At 47.0% G+C, this 19,364-nt stretch overlaps 1 protein-coding gene across 1 annotated transcript; it reads right to left on the bottom strand.

Annotated features, from left to right (window-relative positions):
• Positions 1-2,106: 2,106 nt before the first annotated feature.
• On the bottom strand, positions 2,107-15,597 carry LOC123368192 (osteocalcin-like). Its single transcript, XM_045012775.1, has 4 exons — positions 15,435-15,597; positions 7,236-7,271; positions 4,504-4,576; positions 2,107-3,444 (listed from the first exon to the last, which is right to left on the bottom strand). Exons 1-4 carry the CDS (start codon positions 15,493-15,495, stop codon positions 3,315-3,317), a joined length of 300 nt encoding a protein of 99 aa, XP_044868710.1. The 5' UTR covers positions 15,496-15,597; the 3' UTR covers positions 2,107-3,314.
• Positions 15,598-19,364: the final 3,767 nt, after the last annotated feature.

Below are 19,364 nucleotides of genomic sequence, written 5' to 3'. Positions count from 1 at the left end.
ACATCCCCAACTGTTATTTTCTGGTCTGGGAAGTAACTCCCTTGCTGCTGCCATTTAAACAGAGTAGTGCTTCTGAAGACGCAAGAGTCATGAACCCTTCCCGGCCATCCCATGTTGATGTTGGTGAAACATCCCTTGTGATCCACCAGTGCTTGCAGCACCATGGAAAAGTACCCCTTGCAGTTTATGTACTGGGTGTCCTGGTGTTCCAGCGCCAAGATAGGGATATGGGTTCCATCTGTCGCCCCACCATCGTTAGGGAATCCCATTGCAGCAAAGCCATCCACTATGACCTGCACATTTCCCAGAGTCACTACCTTTCGTAGCAGCAGCTTAGTGATTGCTTTGGCTACTTGCATCACAGCAGCCCTCACAGTAAATTTGCCCACTCCAAATTGATTCCCGACTGACCGGTAGCTGTCTGGCGTTGCAAGCTTCCAAAGGGCTATCGCCACTCGCTTCTCAACTGTGAGGGCTGCTCTCATCTTAGTTTTCTAGCACTTTAGGGCAGGGGAAAGCAAGTCACAAAGTTTCATGAAAGTGCCCTTACGCATGCGAAAGTTTTGCAGCCACTGGGAATTGTCCCACACCTGCAACACTATGCGATCCCACCAGTCTGTGCTTGTTTCCCAGGCCCAAAATCGGCGTTCAATGGCTAGAACCTGCCCCATTACCAGCATGATCTCCAAAGCGCAGGGGCCCGCGGTTTGAGAGAATTCTGTGTCCATGTCCTCATCACTCTCGTCGCCGCGCTGCCATAGCCACCTCCTCCTTGCCTGGTTTTGCAGGTCCTGGTTCAGCATAGACTGCATGAGAATGTGCAAGGTGTTTACAATGCCCATGACTGTTGTCTTGAGCTGAGCAGGCTCCATGCTTGCCATGGTATGGCGTCTGCACAGTTCACCCAGGAAAAAAGGCGTGAAACGGTTGTCTGCCATTGTTTTCACAGTGGGAGGGGTGAGACTGTACCCAGAACCACCCTCGACAATGTTTTTTGCCCCATCAGGCACTGGGATCTCAACCCAGAATTTCAATGGGCGGGGGAGACTGCGGGAACTATGGGATAGCTATGGCATAGCTACCCACAGTGCAAATTGACGATAGCCTCGGTACATGGACGCACACCACCGAATTAATGTGCTTAGTGTGGCCGCGTGCACTCGACTTTATACAATCTGTTTCCAAATATCGGTTTCTGTAAAATCGGAATAATCCCATAGTGTAGACATACCCTGTAGAGTCCCCTCTGCACAGACTTTACCCTCCACACTCAGCAATGCATGCCTGCCCTAAACAAAGCCCATCCCAAACCATACAAGCTCCACAAGGTTCACACTGCCTCCATGAGCTCGCTAGGATGCCCATATCAGCCGTACGTCATTATTGCAGTTTGTTACAGATATATCCCACAAACACGCGCTGTTCCAGACTGGGGTGGGGTTCCACTTGTAGAGGGAAATTGGCCTGTGTCTTTGAAGGAGCTCTAGTCACCCAGGTCAAATATATACTTACATGGTGCAGACTGAAAGGCCTAGTACCTTTTGACCCACATGGTATGGTACAAGGTAATTATCTGGGGCTAGAACTTCCTGTAGCTCTTCTCTCCACTGCAGAGCCAAGAGGCACAGGCATTTCATTCAGACCCACATCTCTTTCTCTTTACAGCTGGAGTGAGACTCTCATAGAAGGAAAAACATTTCTTTCTCGGCCCAAAAGAGGATGTTCCTCCAGGGGAGAGTTGGGATTCCCATTTGAGTCAGTGGGAACTAAGTCTATTTCTACATGAACATGGGGAGTGGGTTTACCTCTTATGCCAGTACAAAGAAGGTCTCTCCAGGGGAAGGAAGAATTCAACTGATGGTGGAGTAGAATCCACCTCTCACTTACACAGTCTTATGCAGGTATCACTTCATTGATTTCAATGTAATTACTCGTGATTAACACTGGGATAAGGGAGAGGAGAATCAGGCCAATGTTGTTGTTTCCTGTTCAGTACCCATCTTAGCTACAGAGAGAGAGCTTTATCTTCCAGACCTCTCTTTCACTCCAGTTGAATCTCACCACCTCTCACTCCCACTGGATGCTGGACACATGAACAGAGAGAAGCAAAACACAAACCTGCTTTACATAACCAGCATTTATTATAGCCAACAGCTGGGGATGATTTCACCAGCCAACATGCGAATTTTGCTGCTGAGCAGACACCTGCCCCTCTGGAGAACCTGATATCTCCCTTACAGAACAGAATATATGATGGCACAGGTGAAATTTCAGAAAGTTGCTAATGCATAAAACTCATAAAAAGATGCCTGCATGAATTTGCAAAGAGGGAAGATACATATTGGGGATAGACAAACCAATTTGGATAAACCTGGCACTGACCCAACTTCAATCCAACCCAACCCTGAACTGACCCCCTTTTTTCTTTTTGAAGATTCATAAAAGTTCAATTAACTTTTTGTTTTATTTTTACAGCTGCCTCTGCATTTTTTGTTTGTTTGTTTGAGTCAGGACCAGAAACATAAGTGCCAAACTAATTATGAGGAACAGCTTTTTGTTCGGGTATTTTCAGCCTGATCAGAAACATGGTGAATCAGAAGCACCAGAGATTTTCACCCCAATTTTGCAGGTCCAAGAAGCTCAGTGAAGTATATGAAATCAAGGTGCTTAGTTGAATGGACCCACCAAACCTTTAGGGGCTCATGCATTGTTACTAACATACACTTGGGATGATCACCCCACCCTGGAACCTGGTGGTTGCAAACTGCTGAACCTTCCCCAACAGGAAGCAGCAGGACCCCCCGATTCCAGTGGGTGCATGAGGATCACTGCTCTCCACAGCGCACACACACACACACACACACACACACAGTTGCATTTCTCATATTAGTCACCCCTCACCTTGTACTTTTTTGGGAGGGGAGGGAGCACAAAAGTTCTTGCTGCCGCCCTTTGTCATATTTTGAGTTTCTTCAGAAGAATCTCCTCTTCCTATACTTGCTCTGGAACTTCCATGGCAAGCAGATAAGATGGATTCTCCTCACCTTCCTTTCTCTGAAGAAGCTCAAAATACCATGGGAGGCCATGGGAGGAATGCCTCTGGTACAAGGATCACAACTAGTGTTCAGCAGTCTTAGACTGGACAATGGATACATGGGGTAAATTTTGCCATTGTGCTCTCATCAGTGCTGAGCAGAATTGAAGTGGGCCCAATCTAAGTCTCTCTTTTACTTCCTTCCCTTCCTCCCATTATCCCAGTCTTTATGGAGGTCAGACTGGACCCTAGCCAGGTGAGGGAAGGGACAGTCTCTTCCTCAGAATCTCCCAAAGTAACGCTGATATGCAGCATGAAACCCCACGTGATCTGACAGGTAGTCACAGGGGGCGTAGTTTTCACACTGTTCCTTCCTCAGCTCCATTGGGGACTTGTACATTTCATAGTACCTGCAGTAGACAAAGAGAAAGATGCCACTCATGACTCATCAGACTCCTATGCCACCTTCTGAACTCAGGGACAGTGATTACCCAACATTCCCTAGAGATGGACTCCCTTATAGTGAATATAATATTTACCTACAACGGGTTAGAACCTAGCCCCTTTGATTAATGTCCAAGGGTGGCAGGGAGCTCTATCAGTTAGGGATTGAAGCCAGTTCCCCATCTCGGCCACAAGACTCTAACAGCTAAAGATAGAACCCAGGCTCCCTGGTTATTGTTCCAGGGGAGTGGGTCGGGTCTATCAGCTGGGACTTTACCCAGGAACCTTAGTTATCCTTTCAGAAGCTTTACTGACTGGGGATTAAACCCAGGCCTTTAACTACTATCCAAGGATGCTCCCAGGAGGTATGTGAAGCGTGTTCTTGTGTCAACCTGTCAGCTGAAGTTCTCCGAGTCCCTGTCTCCAGGAGTGTTATAAAAAAAGATCTGCTTGCTGTAGTATCTGGGCCTAGTCAGAATGAAGAGCCTGTCTGATCTGACCTCATCCCTGCAGCAGAGCTGAGCTCTGTGCAGGAACTGAAGGCAAAGATGAAACCTCCTTAGTGCACCCTGTGCAGCGGTTTGCTTCAGTCCCTGATGTAGACTAGAGAAGCCTCTAATTTGCACCCCACTCTCCCTGGCCCCTAAGGGCAGTACAAGTAGCCAGAAGTATCAGCGGCCTAGGAATGCTGGCCAAGTACCCCCTCTTCCTGAGTACTCCCAGCAATGCATCTGGCATGCCCCTGTGCTGGGGGCTCTTACAGAGGTGATGTAAAGCTGACTGTGGTCACTCTATGTCTGTCAGAGACTCCTCAGGGGATATTTATGGCCCTTTGAGGAAGAATAGGCCACTTGTCTCCAGTAAGTATCTCCGGCATCCTCTTTTTTCTGCTTGTGTGTGTGAGAATGTTATCCCAGACATGAATCAAATTCCTTGCCACATCCCACTGCCTTCCTATCCCCCTCTGAAATAATCAATACAGAGTTCAGTCCTGAGCCCAACTGGTGAGGCAGGGAAGATTTTACCTTTCATAATAGGGGTAGGACCTCTTCTGCCTCCTCACAAAGGCATTGGCCATTTCTCTTTTTACCTTAACACCTGCCATGGGAGAATAGAAGAGTAGGTTAGAGCTTTGGGGCTGCCCTCCTATAGTCCAAAAACTAGAGTGTCCTCTGGAGATGGAACATCTGCTATCCCTTATCACAGTCCCTCCCCACCTTACTTCCCAGAGCACATCTACCCACCCCAGCCTCCACAGTTCCGCCTCCCTATCTTCCACAGCTTCAGGGACCTATCTCCCCCTCCACTCAAACCTGCTTGGTCTCAGGGGCCAAGTTCCCCCTTGGTCATGAACTCCAGGAGCATGATTCTCTTGTCACTTACCCTGAGGTAAATCTGGAGCAAAGCTATTGCAGTTAGTGGGGTCACAGCAGTAGGTGAAGAGACTCAAGCCCCAAATCTGCAGGGACATGGTTCCTTCTCTCTCCAGTCCTGATGACCTTAGAGTCTTGCCTTCTTTTATACAGTCTGATCCAACCTAATATGGACTGTCACACTGGCCACGGCACAGTGAAGCCTTGGTACCAAGGTCCACAGAGCACCCCAAGGTGACTGAAGGCAATGGAGGTTGTGTCACTGACTGTTGCCTACTGAGACACTGCAGTCAGAATACCTTTAAGGGACTGTAAGAAGGCTGTGCTTAAGAATATTGGTGCCCATGTGTGCAGAGTGCTAGGAAAGATTTTAGAGGGGTAGCTGTGTTAGTCTGTATCAGCAAAAACAATGAGGAGTCCTTGTGGCACCTTAGAGACTAACCAATTTATTTGGGCATAAACTTTCGTGGGCTATAACCCACTTCATTAGATGCATGGAGTGGAAAAAAGTAAGCAGGTATAAATATACAGCACATGAAAAGATGGGAGTTGCCTTACCAAGTGGGGGGTCAGTGATAATGAAGCCAATTCAATTAGGTGGATGTGGCCCATTCCCAACAGTTGACAAGAAGGTGTGAGTATCAACAGAGGGAAAATTATTTTTTTGTAATGACCCAGCCACTCCCAGCCTTTATTCAGGCCTAATTTGATGGTGTCAAGTTTGCAAATTAATTCCAGTTCTGCAGTTTCTCGTTGAAGTCTGTTTTTTAAGTTCTTTTTTGAAGAATATCCACTTATAAGTCTGTTATTGAGTGTCCAGGGAGACTGAAGTGCTCTCCTACTGGTTTTTGAATGTTACAATTTTTGATGTCTGATTTGCGTCCATTTATTCTTTTGCACAGAGACTATCCAGTTTGGCCAATGTATATGGCAGAGGGGCATTGCTGGCACATGATGGCATATATCACATTGAGAGTATTGCCAATGGGGAAATACACCGGTAATCTCTGCACAGAGAGATCCTGGTGCTCATTTGTGGAGAGTCTTGAGAGGACAGAGGACCCTGCACCCCTTGCCCTGGCACACTGAGCACTGCATGGAGAGTTTTGGATACCTGTGTTTGGGGAATGCTCTGAGAGGGCCGCCAAGCTCTTCCCGCATAGAGGTTGTACCATTTCCAGCTCATCTCATCTCCCTAACCCAAACTTTCAACTGCCAGCAAAATGTTCTTTCTGATGCCAGATTACTTGGCCAGTGAGAGAGCCCAGCTGTTTATCTCGTGGGGACAGAAGGTGTTATCTATGGGGATCAACTGGCAAGCTGAGCTCAGGTCATGTCTGAAATACCACCTACAAATAAACCTTCACTGTAAGAAGTATCAGCAATTACAACCACTCTTGTAAAGAACTTTCTCTCTCTCTCTCTCCACCCCCCCTCCCCACCCATGTTTTGATTGGTTCTCTGGGAAATTCCAGCTTTAATGATCCCCAGCGGCAATTTATTCCTCGACCTATGGGACAAGAGAGGGGACAGAGGGGGCCAAGAGAGCCAGGGGATAGTTTTCCTAATGGATTTCTGTGAGCCAGGCTGCAGAGCAGAGTGAGAGGCAGGGAAACGTTTCAGACCCTAAACTCAGGTCCCACTCCGAACTGAACAGAATACGCACAGTCAGTACATAGTCCAAACTTACCCTTTTCCTGCTAGTTGAAATTGCAGTCATACAACCTAAAGCTCAGCCTAAACCTTCTCCCAGCACTTGGCTGTTCTTAGGTTTTCCCTGAAGGGATCTCTCTGTCCCAAACCCTAGCTCTCTTTGTCACTCCACCTCCCTTATATCCTAGTGGAGCTAATAAGCCTCTCTTGCTCCAGCAAGTCAGCAGAACTACCAACTGAGCAGCTCGGTGCAGGTTTCTAACTCCTGCTGTGATGAGCCAATAGAGGAGCCCTGCCGTTCTGTGACACCCATGATGGGTATCCGTCCATTCTGCTACTACCTCAGCTAGCTCACACCCTAATTCCCATGTAGCTCCCAGAGCAACGTGATCGTTGGCTGGGCCTGCCTCATGTCCTGGTTTATCTGACAATTGAAAACCTCAGCCTGCTCATGTCACTGCTGCCTGCTTCCTACTGTTTGCAGGGTTCCACCTGTTCCACCAGGTCATGTGAAAATTGGACCTTTAGTTGTCATGGGTGCTCTGCTGAGACGAGAGGACTCAGGATGACACCTGCTGTAGATATCAGTGTTGGTCAAGGAAGGAGAAAGAAATGAGAGGATTCTCTGAGCATCTCACTCATTCCCTAATACTGATAAAGGGAAAGATGGAGGCAGATGCAGGGCTTGAGACAGGTGCAGAGATGGGGGAAAGTCATAGCAAGATACTCACCTTCAACACTGTGTGATTCCAAGGTGTCCTTTGAATCTGGAAAACAAAGAATAGGAGTCAGGGGATACCACACAGGAACCAAGCATGTGATTCCAGTCCTTGGCCCCCATTGGATGACTGTATCTCCCTCCCTTATTGGGCAACCCACATTGGGAATTTTTATCTCTCTGCCTCCACTAGGGCCTTGTCTGCACTAGAAGTTTGGGGCAAAAATTTCCCACCATTGCTAATACTAGTTCAGTTCTATCAATGTCACCAGAGTTTATAGGGTATCGCTACATTAGAGCTGGAAGGTGTAAATTTCAGCTCACAAAGATATACTTGAACTATGATTGAGCTAATGCACTAAAAACAGAAGTATGGCTGCAGCAGTGTGAGCAGCAGGAGGGGCTATACACCCAAGTATGATCCTGTCCAAGACCATAGGTACACACTCAGGATGGCTAGCCACTCCTGCCAATCAGTATTAGCACAGGTATGTCCACCGGTGCTGGAATCATATCTCCAGCTCTAGTGTAGACATATACATGGTGTCATTTCAGCTTGCTTGGAGCAAGATGACATCGTGATAAAAATGCCAAGATGGGAAGGGAAATGGTGTTGCCCAATAAGGGAGGGAGATACAGATACTATCAAAAGAGATGCAGTGGTGGTAGAAATAATGGGAAATTTTGTCCCAAATGCCTAGTGTAGACACAGCCTGGATGGCACCATCTCTCCTCCTTCTCCACTGGGAAGGTTTGTTTCTTTGTTCTCTCTGAGGAGCTGAGGGCCTTTGACAGAATGTGAAGAAGAGGCAGGTGTTAAAATACTTAGGAATAGTCCTGCCCTCTGGAGCATTGTAGATCGGAACTAAGGTACAGGGAAGAATGAAAAGCCTGTGATCATGTCACCCCACCATCTTTCCAGTTATCTAAAGAGAAACATAAGAACAGCCATACTGGGTCAGACCAAAAGGCCATCTAGCCCAATACAAGTATCAGAGGGGTAGCCGTGTTAGTCTGGTTCTGTAGAAGCAGCAAAGAATCCTGTGGCACCTTATAGACTAACAGACGTTTTGCAGCATGAGCTTTCGTGGGTGAATACCCACTTCGTCGGATGCAAGCATCCGACGAAGTGGGTATTCACCCACGAAAGCTCATGCTCCAAAACGCCTGTTAGTCTATAAGGTGCCACAAGACTCTTTGCTGCTAGCCCAATACAGTAACTCCTCACTTAAAGTCCTCTCGGTTAACGTTGTTTCGTTGCTGATCAATTAGGGAACACACTCGTTTAAAGTTGTGCAATGCTCCCTTCTAACGTCGTTTGGCAGCCTCCTGCTTTGTCCACTGCTTGCAGGAAGAGCAGCCCATTGCACCTAGCTGGTGGGGGCTTGTAACTGGGGTGGACAGGCAGCCCCCCTATCAGCTCCCCGCTCCCCTAAGTTCCCTGTGCAGCAGCCACCCAGCAGGCTATCAATTGCCGGGCACTTCAGGTGTCCCTCCCCCCACTGCCATGTGCTGCTCCTGCCCTCTGCCTTGGAGTTGCTCCCGGGAGCCTCCTGCTTGCTGTGCATGGAGGTGCGTGAGAAGAGGGAGGCTAATGTCAGCGTGTCCCCCTCCCCCAAGCTCCTGCACCCCACTTACCCCTTCTCCATATAAAGCAGGGTGGGGACATAGACGGAGTGACAAAGAGAACTTGGGGCAGCAGCTGCTGTCTCAACTTCCTGATCCACTTAAAAAGACAATGCACTTAAGAGTGGGTCAGCTTACTTAAAGGACCAATGTGCATCTCTCTCTCTCTCTCCCACACACAAGGTGTGTGTCTGTCTCTGTCTGCTATGCTGTCTCCCTCCCTCTCCATTTGTCCTGCCTTGTTGAGTGTGAGAGGCTACATTAACAACAATGTGTTAACCCTTGAGGGCTCAGCCAAGTGCTAGTTCATCATTTAGCAGCAAGGCATTCCCTGGGAAATACCAGGGCCGCCGAGGGGGGGCAACTGGGGCAATTTGCCCCAGGCCCCAGGCTCCACAGGAGCCCCCACAAGAACAGCCGGGGATCCCTCCCCGGCCCCAGCCAGACCCCATCTCCGTCCCTTTCCCGGAGCCTCAGCCCATCCAGGAGCATCCCTGGATAGCGAGGCAGCATGGCTCCAGCGGGGCCCCTGAGCCCCACCTCGCTCAGAGCCGTGTGGTCAGGGGGCGGGGCTGCGAGCTCCGGGCCGAGCTGAGAGGAGCTGAGCTCAGCCTGGAGCTCGCAGCCCCGCCCCCTGACCACGCGGCTCTGAGCGGGGAGGGGCTCGGGCCGCGCCCCCTGACCACGCGGCTCTGAGCGGGGAGGGGCTCGCAGCCCCGCCCCCTGACCACGCGGCTCTGAGCAGGGAGGGGCTCGCAGCCCCGTCCCCTGACCACGCGGCTCTGAGCGAGGAGGGGCTCGCAGCCCCGTCCCCTGACCACGCGGCTCTGAGCGAGGAGGGGCTCGCAGCCCCGTCCCCTGACCACGCGGCTCTGAGCGGGGAGGGGCTCGCAGCCCCGTCCCCTGACCACACGGCTCTGAGCGGGGAGGGGCTCGGGCTGCGCCCCCTGACCATGCGGTTCTGAGCGGGGCGGAGCTCAGGGGCCGCGCCGGAGACACGGTGCCTCTGTCGAGGGACGCTGTTGGATGCGCTGACGCTCCAGGTGAGGGGGGAAGCCGGGGGTAAGGGGCCGGGGCCGGGGGTTTGGATAAGGGGCAGGGAGTCCCAGGGACAGTCAGGGCACAGGGAGGGGGCAGAGGGTGGGGCAGTCAGGGGACAGGGACTGGGGGGATTGGATTGTGGGCATTCTGGGGGGTCTGTCAGGACTCAGCGCGGGGGTGAATAGGGATCGGGGCAGTCAGGGGACAGGGAACAGGGTGGGGTCCTGGGGTGGTGGTTGGGAGTGGGGTCTCTGGGGGACAGTGAGGGGACAAGGAGCAGGATGGGTTGGGGATTCTGAGGGAGGCAGGCAGTCGGGGGGCAGGAAGAGGGTGGGGATCAGATAGGGGGTTGGGCCAGGCTGTTTGGGAGGCACAGCCTTCCCTACCCTAAAGCTCATTCAGCAGTTTGAGGCTTGCAGAAGAGCCAAGTTGTTACCTTTTCCATTTCCCTTTCACTTCTCAAATGCCAAATTACAGTCTATATTTAATTTCAGTGCGATAGGGAGATTCTTGTCAGGGGAGGGTAGCTTCATTTAAAATTAGTCACTGGGGCAGGGATCACATGAGAAGAGCAATATCCTACACCACCTAGCTTCTTCCCAACCCTACTAAGGGAGACCTCCCTCCCCTGCATTCACTGAGGCTTCAGAGGGGTTAATTCAGTGGTTCTCAAACCTTTCTACTGGTGACCCCTTTCACATAGCAAACCTCTAAGTGCGACCCCACCCCACCCCCTTATAAATTAAACACACTTTTTAATATATTTAACACTATTATAAATGCTGGAGGCAAAGCAGGGTTTGAGGTGGAGGCTGACAGCTTGCGACCCCCAGTAATAACCTTGTGACCCCCTGAGGGGTCCTGACCCCCAGTTTGAGACCCCCTGTGTTAATTTAATTTTAGCACCCTGTGTCCATTCACATGCATGTGCTATTTTGAGCATTTCAGTTTTCACAACATAGGCTCATCCCAGATTCTGGAACAAGCTCAAATGCTCAGTTCGTGGAATATGTATATAAGCTATACTAAAGACAAACCCACAGTAACCGTCTCCAGTTTGTGAGGGACCCCATGGAGCCAGTCTCTAGGAAACAGATAAATGCATGGAGGTTAAGTCCATTAATGGGTATTAGCCAGGATGGGTAAGGAATGGGGTCCCTAGCCTCTGTTTGTCAGAGGGTGGAGATGGATGGCAGGAGAGAGATCATTTGATCATTACCTGTTAGGTTTACTCCCTCCGGGGTGCTTGGCACTGGCCATTGTCGGTAGACAGGATACTATGCTGGATGGACCTTTGGTTTGACCCAGTATGGCTGCTTTTATGTTCTAAGCTAAATGAACCCAAAGTTATGGAGACAGATATGAGTCAAGGAAGCCAGCAAAGTATCAGAAACCTGGAAAAATCTCTGACTGGATGGGCTCAGGCATTTGGTCACAAGCTGAGATCCAAAAGTTTTGGATTTTTTTTAAGCAGAATTTTTTTATTGTTTCTTTAAACAATCAAACACAGCAAGCAGCAAATATTTGGCCACACACTTCTGAAACCCCAAACTATATTCAGGTTTTGGCAGACTAATTTCAGCTTTTCAATTAAAAAAACTACAACAAATTTTGAAGGAAAGCAGACATTGTCCGTGATTTTTTTCTGCTTTTTAAAACCCCCTAGTTTTCGATCCAGAAAAAGTTTTGACGAAAAATATTTGTCCAACCGTTTTAATGAGCTTTAGTGCCTTTTAGCACTAGCTGATGCTGAGAACCAGTGATACTTTGTAAAGAATTTTTCTCAAAACTGGGTTTATGCCAAGATGCAGAAGGTTTATTTTTCCCAGGGCCGCCCATGGGTGCAGAGCAAGTGGGGCAATTTGCGCCGGGCCCCAGAGTGGCCCCCATGAGAATATAGCATTGTATAGTATTGCAATTTTTTTTATGGAAGGGGCCCCTGAAATTGCTTTGCCCCAGGCCCCCTGAATCCTCTTGGCGGCCCTGGGAAATACCCCACCTTCTTCCACCCTCTGACTACACCACCTCAACCAAGCTTCACAATCATCATTGCTGTGAACAGTATTAAATTGTTTTTTTTTTAATGTACACTGTGTGTAGATAGATAGATAGATAGATAGATAGATAGATAGATAGATAGATAGATAGATAGATAGATAGATATAGTTTTTTGTCTGGTGAAAATTTTTTCCCTGGAACCTAACCACCCCACCATTTACATTAATTCTTATGGGGAAATTGGATTCGCTTAACATTGTTTCACTTAAAGTCGCATTTTTCAGGAACATAATTACAATGTTAAATGAGGAGTCACTGTATTCTGTCTTCCGACAGTGGCCAATGCCAGGTGCCCCAGAGGGAATGAACAGAACAGGTAATCATCAAGTGATCCATCCCCTGTCGCCCATTCCCAGCTTCTGGCAAACAGAGGCTAGGGACATAAAAACATAAGAACCCACCATATGTACCGATGTCATTCTTAATTCTAACCTTCGATGGTCCCTGCAATCACCCAAGGGGAATTCCCTCTGATTTTACTGAGGGCTCATGGGACCCATACTCTGCTTACCACTCCAAACCACCCAGGCTCTTCTTTAGTTCTTCACCTATCGCTCTTTCACCCATGGCAAATCCCATCTGCTATTGTCTTAGAAGTGTATTTAAGGGGACAAAGAAGATTTAGGAAAATAAATGTGTTGATTAATTGCTAGATTGTAAACTCTTTGAGGGGAGGGTTGTGTTTTTTTGTTGTTGTTTTTTCCAAAGCAGTGTGTGCATTTACATCTGCAAGACACATTTGATGTCTGATCAGAACCTGCAGACTGTTTGTGGAGAAAGGAGCTATTCAGCATGAGTCTGGGTATCCGAGTTTGACTCTCACCCACTTAGGTTCAGCTTGTGACCCTGAGGCTCATGTTAAATACACCTTACTTAAGTAGTACCATTGACTTCAATGGGTCTGATTTGCAGAGTAAGGTCTTACTCAACTTGAGCAAGGGCATCAGAATCTGGCCTTTACCTAGGAGCTTCTGAAAGCTAAATGGCAGTTTTGCTGTATCACATTCACCACAGTGAAGAGAAAGGGGAAACTGGTAGGTGTCTCATTCACTATGTTCCAAGTGAACTCTACCCCCAAGCAGTCCCCAGTTCCTGTTCTCAGCTATGCAAACAACCTGCCACCAGTGGCAGGAGGAGGAAGCTAGCATGGCCAATTTTCTTCTGCCCCATCCCCTTATAATAATAAATAGACATATACCTATCTCTCAGAACTGGAAGGGACCCCAAAGGGTCATTGAGTCCAGCCCCCTGCCTTCACTAGCAGGACCAAGTACTGATTTTGCCCCAGATCCCTAGGTGGCCCCCTCAAGGACTGAGCTCACAACCCTGTGTTTAAGCAGGCCAATGCTCAAACCACTGAGCTATCCCTCCCCACTTCTTTCTGCCCCTAGAGATGAGTAGTCTTCACATCCACCTGGTGAACCACCACCCCACTCTTTAGTCAAAGATCCCCAGGCAGCCTCTTCACTGTCATCCTGCCCCAGTACTTCCCATTCACCTGTCCCCCAGTGCTGCTGCTCATTTGAAGTTCATGTCCTCTAGAACGCTGTCTGCCACACTGCATTGAATCCCCCAGCTCTTAGCCATAGAGAACCCAGCAGAGCAGCAACCCTCATCATAGTCTTAGTAATAATGTGATTAATAATAGTTCCAGTGTTTTTCATTTGAGGATCTCCAGGTGATCTACAAACACTAACTCAGGGGTCGGCAACCTTTCAGAAGTGGTGTGTCGAGTCTTCATTTATTCACTGTAATTTAAGGTTTCACTTGCTAGTAGTACATTTTAACATTTTTAGGAGATCTCTTTCTATAAGTCTATAATATATAACTAAACCATTGTTGTATGTAAAGTAAATAAGGTTTTTAAAACGTTTAAGAAGCTTCATTTAAAATTAAATTAAAATGCAGAGCCCCCCGAACTGGTGGCCAGGACACGGGCAGTGTGAGTGCCACCGAAAATCAGCCCGCATGCCATAGGTTGCCTACCCCTGCACTAACTAGTTAATTCTCCCAATGACCTTGTGACTTAGGAAAGCACTATAATCCCCATATTACAGCTGGAAAAACTGAGGCACAGAGAGGTAAATGATTTGCCTAAGCCCTAAGGTAACACAGCAGAGAATAGACACTAGGACATTTGACTCCCAGCCTCCTGTACTAGACACTACCAGCAGGTGAGGCGGCATATGAAGGATTGTAGTAAGGGAGGTAAAAAGTAGTGACCAAGTTGATACCCCCTTCACCTCCTCCTCTGAGGAGAAGGTTGCAGATGAGATGGAATGGGGAGTCTTTAACTTAATGCTTTTTAACCTTAGAAAGATTCAGGAGTTCGACTGAGCTTTGGCAAAGGTACTGGCCAGTTCCTGTTTTATCCAAACTGTGCCACCTATGCCAGGAGACAATGGCTCCTTACGAAATGTCAGAGGGCAACATTCTGTCTGCTGTAGAATGGAGCCTTCTGGAAATCTCTAGGCTTGTGGAGCCTATCTGCATTTTGCACTCCACATGGAAACTGATAAAGGATTAGACCAAGACTAATGAACAGACTGGAATACAATAGCTGCTTTAGAGCAGACTGACCAGGAATGAAGGAGAGAAGCTCTCTGAGGGGAAAACAATCGAAGGTTAAAAACCGTATTGCAAAATATTAACTAATTTCTCACCAATCTGATGCCTGTGAGAGTGTATTTAATTTACAGGGTCATCTTTAACACTAAGGAATTTAACACTGACAAGAACTGGCATAGTACAGGGCAAGCTTTCTACCCTTCCTGTCTCAGCATCCCTGTCCATTCTGCCAAAGCAGAGAGAGGCTGAACACCTGCTATTTCAGATCTAGGTCTCCCACCCCCTTTCCAGCTGTGCAGCTCATTCCTCTATAGCTATTTCTTATTTAAGAGGGTTCTAGAGCTTGCCTCCCGGCTGCAGCTTATATCCTATGACCATATTTTTTTAACAGTATCACTACCATTTTTTTCATTGTGCCTTCAAAAACTCTCCCAGTCCAACATATTTTAATGGAATTAAAAGGTGTAGCTTTATTTTTCTCCTCAGATGTCTCTGGGTACTGTACAACTTTCCAGTGTTGGCAGATATAACATAGCCTTCCCCATGGTCCATGCAGTTTAGACAATTCCCCTCAATTCTGACCTGCAGTGCAGTCCATTGTCCAAAACTGGGGACCCAGCTTTGCTAATTCACCTAAATCCTAAACTGGATTTCTGAGATTGCCAGTCATGCCCAGGTGTGCAATAGTTTGCGTCCTAGTGGAGGCAAATATCTATTAGGGATTAGGCTGGAGACCCCCAAACCCATTCTTATTTGTGACCTATATAATAATATAACACCTTGCCAGTGCAATAGCCCATTGTATACTGCCTAGCCCCAAAGCAGGTCTTCTCCTGAGCAAGCAGGCTTCTCAGGTTTTAAGTGTTCAATAATACACTCAGTGAACACTGCAAGTGAGATAAATGCTGTGTCCCCTTACCTCTTTCACAATAGCAGAAGGCTGCCAGGGTCAGGAGTAGCAGCACCAGAAGTTTCCTCATCTCCTCCTTTTTGTCTAATGCGATTCTGCAGCCTCAGAGCTTCTCTAGGAGGGTTCTGGAGCTTGCCTCCCAGCTGCACTTTAAATCCTGTGACCATCTGGAGAGATCAGGACTCTGGCCAGAGTCTCTCAAACTTTGACATTCCTGTGTCCCAGCTCCAACACAAAGCTTCACATCTGGGCCAATAGCTATCCGGTCCTGGCAGCCATGTACACATCCATCTCAGTCCAAAGGTTCATGGCACTTCCAGATGACTTTATGGAGCTCTGAATGCTACTTTTAAAGGGAAAAAAAAGAAAAGCTTAATTGCAAACATCCCATAGTTTAGTGTGGAGCGAGAAAGCGATTCCAGCTGCATGGAGGAGAGGCAATGGGAGAGAACCATCATGTCATGATGTGGTGCAGCCGATGAAGGGGGTTTCATATGACCTATTTTTGCTAATGAAACAATCTTACACCTCTGACAATCTGAGTTTAATCAAATCCTGCGTCAGCTCAAATAAGATGATCTCAATCTAGTCTCTGGCATGCTGAGGTCCCCACAGAGGCAGTTTTCTTTCTGTGAGAGAAGTGGAAAATGGTAACACTGGATATGGCAAGCTCGGCACATTGGCTTGTGTGGAAGGAACTCACCACATCACTCTTCACCTATTCCTCTGATCCGCTCTGGAACTCCTTCCAGACCAAATCATATGGAACGATCCACTGTACAGTGCTGGGCCAGGGGGAGCTAAGCAGAGAAGACAGAAGGGGGAAATGAAGGTTAGTAATCTGAGCTGTTCCAATCTCAAAACTAAGCAGCTCCGTGCCCAGTTGTTTCAGGATATGGTCTTGGTGACACATTAGGGGATTGCTTTCATCCAAATCAAGACTGATTTGAACTAATGCCCCAGAATGAAGCTAGGGGCACATTGCTGCAGGAGGTGGTGTCATTCAGATAAAGTATAAAACCAAAGCTACATTTCTGGGGTCAGACAGTGCAGCTAGGCCTATATATACCACTTGAATGTCCCACAGTGCTTTTTGAAAGAGAATTAGCCCAAGTATCCTTGCCAAATTGCAATTTGGGCAGTTACATTCTGTCTGCCTAAATTCCTCCTGTAGTGTCAAGTAGATACGACATTTGATAGTTCCTGTCCTAAGATGTTGTTTGTACACTATTAAATGCCTGCCAAAGAGACCGCTGCATGGCAAGGGGAAGAGGAAGTGATCCCTCCAGAGCCCAGTTTTCAAAAATGGGCACTTCACTCTGTGTTTGGTGATTTTAGATGCCCCAAAGCATGCGTATACATAGGAAATGGGGAGGATGTGGCAGCAACAGGGGGCAGAAGGAACAGTAGTTGAAGATTAGGAAGAAGGAACAAGGGGCAACTACACAGGTTTGGGCTAAAACCCAGTAGGATGAAAAAAAGAGGAGATGCACAGCATTGAAGGATGAAAGGGAAATGCACAAAAGATGAGGTAATATATTTTATTAGACCAACAGAATCCAATATCCTGGGTTATCTAATATCCTGGGACCGACACAGCTACAACAATACTGCATATGACAGATGACCCTGTAAGACAAGGCGGTGAGGTAACTGGACCAACTTCCAGTAAAAGATATTACCTCACCCACCTTGTCTCTCTAATGTCCTGGGACTGACATGGCTACAACAACACTGCAAATGACCCTGTAAGAGTTAGAAGAATATCTGAGATGGAGTCCTGCCCCTCTAGGGAGTCTAGGTGAAACCAAAATGCTTTCAAGAGGGGTCTGGAGCTCTGGGTAGAATGACAGTTGAGTGGTCAGCTGAGCTTGGGCTGAGGTAGAGAAAGGTACTGAATGTAAGGGAGGGAAGGAAGGAGAAGAGGAAAGAAAGAGAGATGAAGAGAAACAGAAGAAAGACTGACAAACAGGTGAAGGACAGAAGCAGAAGTGATTTCACTGGAGTAAAGGAAGGCAGAAGACAGGAAATACAGTGCACAGATTTAGTTTAAGGATAGTAGTTAAATAAAACACAGAGGAGGGGAGAAGATGGAGATCTGCCCATAGGATAAACCCCGTGATTTATTGGGGTTAAATTAAAATTAAAGTTAAGTAAGGGGAATTCTAGGCAGTACAGTAATACAAATAAATAATAATAATAATAACCACTATTTCCTGGAAACACAGCAGCAGCCACCCATCAGCAATGGAAACTGCCATCTGGTTTCATCAGGCAGCACTGGATATGTTCAGTATGATACAAGAGTTTGCTTTGGGAGGTTTTTAACATTCATTCCCCTGAACTTTTGGATTTTGGGCCCTCTTGTGGTAGAGAACTGCACTGTATATTATCTTGGCAGCCAGAAGCTGTGTTCAGGACCAGAGGCAAAAAAGAACAAGCCAGTTTTGAATTCCCCTGGGCATAAGCTGCATGGCGACATCAAATCCCAGGGCTCCCTGCAGCAAATCTAGAGGTAAGAGGATATTAAGTAGTTCCTAGAAACTGACTCTGTTAGTGCTGTCAGTTGTAAATAATGGTTGTTAAGCTTTATGGAGATGGAGTCTTGTCTGGTCCTGGCCTCTCTTAGTTAATTTTTCCCTGTGTGTGAATGGTGGGATTGGCATACATCTCTATCATTCCCCCAGCTCTTCCATTATATATCTGTGTGTGTATGTGTGCTATACAGCTAGCTCTCTGTGTATGGGTATGAGAAAGTACAGTGCATATGTGTGCAAAACATTTATTAAATCTTAACTCTGCCAAATCAGATGTGATTTTCACTAGATCAGTCAAAGACACATCTGCAACCTAGGGGCCATGTTTCTGCCAAATGTTAAGATTCCATCAGCTCTGGAGCTGTTCAAAGAAAGGGCATAACATTTTTCTTAGCAGAATAACTGCAGTTTTCACCCTTTCATACTTGAAAATGGCTCACTGGATTTGGAAGGACCGTTAGAAAAAATGCATCCCTTGACTGAGAGCAAACATATCAAATTTCAGCTGAAAATAAAAAAGCATTGAAAAAACAACGGAAAAATGCCCTTTAAAATGGAAACCCTTAGGCAGCCTTAAGTATAGACCTTGCTATGATTCCTATCTATAATATCTATGTGTGTAAGTGCTTAATAATAGATTTACTTGGAGAGCATTATTCAGCCACTAGATTCCTCTGGGCTCTGTACAGATTTTCAGAAAGCATATGCTTCCTAATAAATAAAGGAGACATAGTTGAAACTCAAGCTGTGTGGAAGTCTGCTTATTTGTGTCTATAGTTTATATTTATTTAGTTTAATAAGTGCTTCCAGCTTAAGATGGAATGTGATCCCATTTATCATGGCAATGTGTATGTATGGAATACATGAAGATGTGGGGGGCTATAAAGGATTTAAAACATGAGTTTTAGATGGCTGCATTGCTCATAATTGGTGCAGCCATGAGTAAATTATGCAGGTGATCTCAAATGAGCACTACTAAAACCTTTATATCATACCACATTATGCTTTATTCTCTACATGCCATGTATTGTACATGGGAAAAAAGATTTTACAAACATATCAGAACCCTTTTTTTATTGCATTGTGACTGTTTCTTATACCTCTACACATGTAACTCCATGTGCCTTAATTGGCATTTGTTCATCTGTTCAGAGCTCAGACATAAAAATGTTACAACTTTAAGGTCTGATATCTTGGGATTTTCAACAGCTAGAAGTAAGTTCTGCTTTGAGCCCCTCTGGAAAGTTGGGAATTTCCTCTTTCAAGTTGTGTTGTGAACCCGTTTCTAAGCTTGATGCATAATAAGATCAGACAAAATATTGCCTGTCCTACAATCTCAAACTTGGGTAAATTTGTGATCTGGCATGTGGGGAAATTGCACACTTGGGGGAAAGAGGCAGGA

This window comes from Mauremys mutica, chromosome 1, assembly GCF_020497125.1.
Source record: "Mauremys mutica isolate MM-2020 ecotype Southern chromosome 1, ASM2049712v1, whole genome shotgun sequence".
Lineage (NCBI taxonomy): Eukaryota > Metazoa > Chordata > Testudines > Geoemydidae > Mauremys > Mauremys mutica.
This window is presented reverse-complemented; position numbering and strand designations above follow the sequence as displayed.

Excerpts from the sequence above, each read along its gene's own strand:
- LOC123368192 (XM_045012775.1), bottom strand. The coding sequence starts at position 15,495 with ATGAGGAAACTTCTGGTGCTGCTACTCCTGACCCTGGCAGCCTTCTGC. Across the intron at positions 7,272-15,434 it reads CTTCTGCTATTGTGAAAGAG|ATTCAAAGGACACCTTGGAA; the intron begins GTAAGGGGACAC and ends TTTGTTTTCCAG. Across the intron at positions 4,577-7,235 it reads GGAATCACACAGTGTTGAAG|GTGTTAAGGTAAAAAGAGAA; the intron begins GTGAGTATCTTG and ends CTCCCATGGCAG.